Source organism: Triticum dicoccoides, chromosome 3B (genome assembly GCF_002162155.2).
Source record: "Triticum dicoccoides isolate Atlit2015 ecotype Zavitan chromosome 3B, WEW_v2.0, whole genome shotgun sequence".
NCBI classification, from domain to species: Eukaryota; Viridiplantae; Streptophyta; class Magnoliopsida; order Poales; family Poaceae; genus Triticum; species Triticum dicoccoides.
In genome coordinates, this window is record NC_041385.1 from 603,432,145 (window position 1) to 603,439,721 (window position 7,577).

The window sequence follows — 7,577 nt, forward strand, 5'->3', positions numbered from 1 at the left end:
TAGCCAAAGCCCCCATGCGCCCCTTCAAAACATGTGTTAGATGTACCCACGTGGCCATTGAGGTCTCCTCCTATGAAGAGCTTCTCACCAATCGGTACACTCCTAACCATGTCTTCCAAGCCTTCCCAGAACTCCCTCTTGGTGTTTTCATTGTGGCCTACTTGCGGGGCATACGCGCTGATAACATTGAGAACCAAGTCCTCAACTACCAGCTTGACCAGGATAATACGGTCCCCACGTCTCCTGACGTCTACCACTCCATACTTGAGGCTCTTGTTGATCAAGATGCCTACGCCATTTCTGTTTGCAGCCGTCCCCGTGTACCACAGCTTGAAGCCGGTATCCCCCACCTCCTTTGTCTTCTGTCCTCCCCATTTGATTTCTTGGACGCAAAGGATATCAACACCTCTCCTCACTGCTGCATCAACTAGCTCTCGAAGTTTCCCTGTCAGAGACCTACGTTCCAGCTACCTAAGCGAATCCTCCTAGGCTCGGCTAGCTTCCTTACCCTTCGCACTCGTCGAGTCAAATGCGAAGACCCTTGCTCATTTTCCAGTTCTCCTTACACAAAAAAATTCAAAACTTTCGAAATTCAGAAAATGTATATGATTTCATTTTTTTTGTTCACTTATTAAAAAAGTTGACACTTGCAACTTTGTTAGGATTTTTCAAAATTGCTCTCGGTTTCAAATTTGTTCTCAAGATTCAAAAAATGTTCATGCATTAAAAATTTGTTCGTGCTTCGAAGTTTGTTCTCTGTTTCTTTTCTTTATGTTTTTGTAAAATTTCACAACTTCGCAAAATTTGTTCGCAAATTTAAGAATAATGTTTGTTTTTTCAATTATTGTTTGTGTGTTTTATTAGTAATAAATGTTCCTATTTAAAATTGTCCATATTTTCAAAAAAAATTGCATTCGAAAAATGGTTAGGAATTTCAAAAAGTGTTCCAGCTTTCCAAATTTGTTCACAAATTTATAAAATGTTCATGTTTTCAAATTTTTCTCACAAATTGCAAAAATGTTCTTAAATTCCATAAATTTTTTGGGAGCTTGAAAAATGTTCCCGTTCCAAAATTTATTCGGAAATTTCAAAAAAATGTTCATATTTAAAAGTTTGGTTCGGAGCTTTGCAAAATGTTCCGTTTCCAACTTTTTTTTGCTAATTTTAAGAAATGTTCATTTTTTCAAGTTTTGTTCTGGACTTTCATCAAATGTTCACGTGCAGAACTTGTTCGTGTTTCCAAATTTTGTTTTTGAATTTGGAAAAAATTTCCTGTTCAGTTTTTTGGGTAGTTAAAAAAATGTTTCTGTTCTAAATAATATGTTCGCATCTCGAAAACTCATTTGTGTATTGAAAAATGTTTGAGTTTTCTCAAAATTTGTAAATAGAACTAATAATGTTCGCGTTTGATAAAACATTCACGTTTTTTTTAAATGTTTGAAGTAGATTTGGCATGTTGTTCGGGCGTCCTAAGTTCATTTAGTTACGCAATGTCAAAAAACATAAAACGATATTCAGGTGGACTGGCAACGAGCACGCGGTCGCAACCATCTGGTCGCCGGTTTGATTCCTGGGATCGCGCCTGGCTCTTTTCTTTTGCTTCCCTTTTTTCTTACGCGGTACAGCTCGATAGGCCGGTCCAGTCGGGCTGCCTCCCTGTGCGTCGCGTCACCAATTTGACGCAAAGAGCGTCCAGTAGGGAGCTCCCTAAAAAGAACACTGGTCCAAAAGAACGAACAATAATAAAAGACAAAGACATGGGCCGGCCCAGCAAAAACAGAAAAACACATTAAGACTGGATGAGGGAATAAGATGGGCTGTGCTATAAATTGGATGACGTCACCCGAATGAGACTTTGCCAAGTCTCAGTCGACTGATGCTTTACTTTCAAAAAAAAAGTCGACTGATGCTTAGACTTTGCCAAGTCTCAGTCAACTGATGCTTAAAATAAATCAGAACCAGAAATGCCTAACAAGAACAAACTAATGAGCTCTTCTCCCTTCAGGAGGAGCAGAGCATTTGTCGCTGGCTCTGACGACGCCATCGTTGCCGGCGAGCATGAGGTACTTGTCCTTCCTTGTGAGCATGGTGCATCCGTAGCCGAGCGCTTCCCCCATCTTCCTCTGCACGAGGTTGGCCAAGTCGGTGCTAGGCACCTCCCTCCCCACCGCCGCCGTCGTGCGCACCCGCTCCAGGAACTGCACTGTGTAGCACATCCTCGGGTTCACAATGTAGTAGAGCGGGTCGAGGCACTTGAACCCGCCCGCCGTCGTCGCGTAGAACATGGCCGTATCGACGGCGGTGCCGACCGGGACAACGTCGTCGCTGAGCTCGGCGAACAGCGGGCTGAACCGCAGCAGGTACGGCTCACGGCAGGTGGTGCCCTCGGGGCAGACGACGACGAGGTCGCCGCGGTCCAGGAGGCGCGCCATGGCACGGCCGTCGCTGTCGCGGTCGCGCGTCAGCCGCACGGTGCGGCCGATCGGCGAGATGAGCTCCGACAGCCGGCTGAGGCTGTACGACACGGCGCGCACCTGCCGGTCCAGCGCCACCGAGACGTACACCGGGTCGATGAGCGTGCGGTGGTTGCACACGAACAGCTGCCCGCGGCCGCGGCCGTGGCCAGGCGGGGGACCCGGCCGCTCCCCCTTGAGCCGCCACGACATGCCGGTGCCCGCCAGGATGGGCGTAGAGTACCTGTACGGCACGGTGAGCGCGACGGCGAGACGGGCGGCACCCAGAGCGGCGCCGATAGGGAGCCACATGAACATGGCCAGCGTGCTGCCGGCGGTTGGCCGGAACGCGAGCCGGCCGTCGTGGAACACCATGGCCTTCGGGTACTTGGCCCTTGGCAGCGCTTGCCACCTGGCCTTGTCCTCCTGTGTCACGTGGTAGACCTCCTGCTTGTGCGTACACAAAGTAAAGGGTCACAAGTTTCCTCACGTAACACAGTACGTATACTAGCGAATTACGGTACGACGACCCATGAGAAAATAAATAATTTTGTACGATTTGGACATAATTCCCAGCCGTTTGATGCTACTTTGCGCCGGCAACTTTTGCATGTAGTATGAATAATAAGGTGATTAGGCTCGTCCGTGACTATGCAACTACTTGTGCATGAGACCAACTGTTTCATTGAAGAGATGACAGGTACTATCATACTACTGCTCCATCAAGTACTTTGTTAGTTCAGGCTTTAATTATCACGATTGAACTAGCAAAAAGGGTAAACCAAGCTTTGTACTCCTACATATAAATGATTTCACGGGCACCACCTACGCTAGTCTTTGTTTTTTTCTTTCGGATATCCCGAAAACACACACACACACAGAGAGAAAATGCAAGTAATCAATTTTCATATGCAAAATAATAAGGGTACAATAGTGCTTCCTCTTTTTATTATTATATTATTGTATAAGACGTTTTGGATATTTTCATATAAATTACTTATTGACTCAAATGACTGAACAAACACAGTAATACAGTCCATATACATCGGATTCAAAAAAGAAAAAGCTGGAACATTATAATAGTGAACGAAGGGAGTACCTTGCAACAATTTGAAAGAGGATGTTGGAGAAACTCCAAGGAGCCAGAGAGGCCCACAGCATCACTCTCCAGCATGATCTTCTTCTTCTCCAACGCCACCTCCTCCTCCTCCATGAGACCGGTGTAGAACCCACAGAGCACCTTCATCCGCCTGCCGACTACCACGTCCGCCCCGAGATATTCCCTCAGGAGCCCCTCCACCATCACCCTGGGCATATTGGTCACGCAGACCCTCCTCTTGGCGCCTCTCATCGCCTCGAACGCTTCGATGGCCACGTCCTCCATGAACCACTTGGGCAACACGGCGCGGCCGGCGCGGAACCGGCTCTCCTGGAGGCCGCAGAAGGCCGCCATGGCCATGACCCTCAGCGCCAGGTCGCCGCCGATGCCCACGCAGCAGAGCAGAGGGTAGAGGAGCAGGAGCACGGCGCCTCGCAGGAGCCCTCCCGCCTCCAGCGCCACGAGCATGAAGTAGGGGAAGAGGCCGGAGTGTGACGAGCGGAGGAGGCCGCCGTCGACGTCGACGACGAGGGTTCGCGCGGCGGCGAGCCTGTCACTTGCCATGGGAGGGTACTGTCGCTGCAGCAGCGAGGATGGGAACGCGGTGCCCTTGCTGCTTGAGAGCCGTGGCCCCCCGTGGAAGATGAGGGAGAGCAAGGTGGAGATGAGCCTCTGCGGCAGCTTCTTCTTGGCCATGGTCGACGTGCTTAAGTTTGTTGCTAGTAGAACGCTCCCCACGTCTTCTTGGCCACCGGTGTTTAGGAGTATGCTAGTACTGGAAGTAATGGCCGGGCGGATTGGGCTGGTTGGAGAGAGGTCAGTGTATGTATGGATGATGGATTGCCCCTTATATCGGCAACTACAACCAACGAGAGCTCTCCTCTCTGGTTGAAACATGCATGACATGCGTTATATCGTACGTAGCTATCATGCATCTGCCATGTGTGTGACGGTTCGGCGAGGAAACAATTGACCAGCCAGTACCCTGAACGGAAACTGCACGGACACGTACGTATACATACGTACTGATGTAGTGATACGTGGGATTGTACATTGTAGTGCAAATTGCCCTTTAGTTGGTGAAGAAAAAGTAGCACGTACATCAGTGATCACTCTAGCTTTTGCAGATAGTAACTCGATGCATCACGGAGACTCAACTTGCTACTTTCCATCACGGAGTATAGCCTTTTCTTCTCCAGAGGGATGGATATTGATTGGGCCAGCACGTTCCCACACCGACCGGCCGGCCGGCGACTTGAAGTTTTCGCCATGGACGACTTGTATGTATGCAGAGGTGATATGATGAGTTTGGAATTACGTAGGCACCTAGCTAGCAATGTACCTAACTATACCAACCTGCACTGCAGGGCCCTCACTCTCGCCGCGATTTACGTTCGAACAGAGCAACGAGGCATCCGTGCCGCCAAAGGAGCCTGGACTTTTGAGTTGGTCTCAGGGATGGAAACGCAACCGTGCCGGTCAAAGTCTAGGTATGATTTGTCTTCTGAAAGAGAAGAAGAGAAGAGGACGGAAAAGGGTTCCTTAGAAGAGCCAAATCCTCCTGTATAGTGTTTGAAAATGAGTTTGGAATCACAGAGGCACCTAGCTAGTTCTCATTTTATTCTCGTATTTTTCTTGTAGCAACTGGCAGCAACTCTACCTTTTCATTAAGAATTCATTTAAGAAGAACTGAAGAAGAGAATTGACCAGTTAAAATGATAAGTATCAAAAGTCGATACAACAACATACACACACCAACCCCATGCTAAATATCAGCAAGTCGACACACTGTCATCCATGTGACCACAGTGGGCACCATACAACACGACACAGAGCTACCGCTCTCGCTTACAACACCTCAGCAACGTACATACACCGACTGAGGCGGCGTACCTTCACCTAAGCGACCACCGTGGACGCCCAACAACCCCTCTTTGGAGCCACCGCTCCGTCCTCCACGCCAGCCCCAAGAATGCGCACCGGCCAAGTCAACGACTCTGGTGTCAAGCGACCAAAAATAACACTCTTCTACGCAAAGACGAACTCATAGCCGCCACTACAACTTCTGCGCCGGCCTCGACACGCGCATCTGCTAAGCCGATGGCGGAACTGCAAGACAACACAAGGCACATTCAACTGGAAGAATACCATACCTCCAAGTTGACGCCCCAAGGGGGAAGCCGCAGGCACACTGTCGATGCGCGCTCCGGCCAAAGCCGAAGCAAGGCTTTTCACACAGAGAGCTTGAGACCCAACTGATAATGGGGGATGAATGGGCTCTTCGAGTGTGCCTCAAAAGAGGGAAATGATGCACGTGAATGACGTTGTTGTCAACCGAAGTTAGTGTGAGGCTTTCACCTGGAGCTCACCAAACGCAAAATCACCGTATCACATTCAACTATCCGCCCAACAACCATGGCCTTGCATCCCAGACAAGTCGCTACCGTAAACAACCACCACCACGGCGATATACCATATAGCAGCACCTCAAATCTGCCTTGGCCACCCCAATCCAACCCCCAACTGATCGCGCGACCATCCATGTCACAACGCATCCACTAGCAGGCACGAACCACCGTGGGCTACATCTTGGCAGAGGATGCCTAGATCCACTGCCTACATCTTGGCATGGGATGCCTAGATCCACCGCCATCAGATACTATCACGGTCACCACACGACACTGTCGACCACCAAGATGACCAACATGATCTCACGACTAGAGAGACCGGCATGGCCGCCGCGACCAACAGGGGAGCCAAACCTGCCGCACTTGTCATAGCCCCACACTAGATTCTAAATACGTACTGAGCATCCCCGGATCCATGACCATGCCGCCTCCTGGGACTCGAGCCACACCGCAAAACACCTTGATGCCGGCCCAAGTTGTCGCAGCAATAACTATTGACAGACCAAGCCATCGCGGGATGCCACCACCCTAGCCTCCCAATTGTTGTTGCACACCGCACCAATGCATGCCGCTATCACCCCCGCCTCCGAGTGCCGACGGTCGAGGCAGCCAAAGGACACCCTCTCCCCTGAGGAGCGGGGAACACTGCGATAGCCTGCAAGTACAGATGGTTTAGTTGTAGCCTTTTCGAAGTAAGAGTATCGATCCCAAGGGGAGCACGGTTGAGTTTGTAGAGTTCGTCCGTGTTCATCCGAAAACATTATAGAAGTATTGCGGTAGCAGTTTTACCACCATCTCAAATTTAAACAACCTCTATTCCCTTCTAAAATCAATGGATATCTTGCCAGTTCTTCCGCCACTGCTTTTTAGGTTTAGTAATTCTTTTTCTTTTCTGAACTGCCTTCAGATCCATAAATATAGTTGCTCCGCGCTGAATCCTGTTTGCTCCACACTTGGTAAAATTCTAGCAATCCTGAATCTTAACTGACCCGCCCATTGCTTTTTGGGCGGCTGAAATTGCCTCTTTAATTAACTCACCATTACTCGGGCGACTTATCTTCATGTTTATTAAATAATTCGCCTTCCTATTGTCTTTTAGGCGACTCAATATGGCAAAGACCACTCTCTGCAACTGGGGCCCTTCCTTGGTCACTGAACAAATGCTTAAGGATTATGTAGATCAAGGTCTCTTGGCGGCCCTTCCTTTTGGATTCTTGTCCATCATGAGTTTCATGAACGCAAGAAGTTTCCACCGCACGAAATACATAGCATGCGCAGGTGGGTGTCCATTTCGAAGCGATGGAGGGTGATACAACAAGAGTGCAACAAGTTTTATGCCACCCTTGAGAGCATCAAGGCACTCCCCGTCAGCGGTATCGGCATGCAAGATACGGTACATGTGCACCTCTTTGTTTCCATTCCCGTTATGCTTGCATGTTCATTTGCATATCCATTTTTCCCATATGCTTGCATTCTATTTCATTTGTAGGCATTCCAAGCTTTGGAGGCATTCAAGACATAACATGATGGCAAGTTCTTCAACCTCTTCCATTGTTGGATGGTCACCAACGGGAGGAGAAGTTCAAGGCGCAATATGCCGCCCTCATGGCGCGTGGG

At 49.1% G+C, this 7,577-nt stretch overlaps 1 protein-coding gene across 1 annotated transcript; it reads right to left on the reverse strand.

The window, feature by feature from the left end:
• Positions 1-1,800: 1,800 nt before the first annotated feature.
• LOC119277377 (probable glycerol-3-phosphate acyltransferase 3) lies at positions 1,801-4,361 on the reverse strand. The gene is made up of 2 exons (XM_037558660.1): positions 3,553-4,361; positions 1,801-2,900 (listed from the first exon to the last, which is right to left on the reverse strand). Exons 1-2 carry the CDS (start codon positions 4,246-4,248, stop codon positions 1,983-1,985), a joined length of 1,614 nt encoding a protein of 537 aa, XP_037414557.1. The 5' UTR covers positions 4,249-4,361; the 3' UTR covers positions 1,801-1,982.
• Between the last annotated feature and the right edge of the window lie 3,216 nt (positions 4,362-7,577).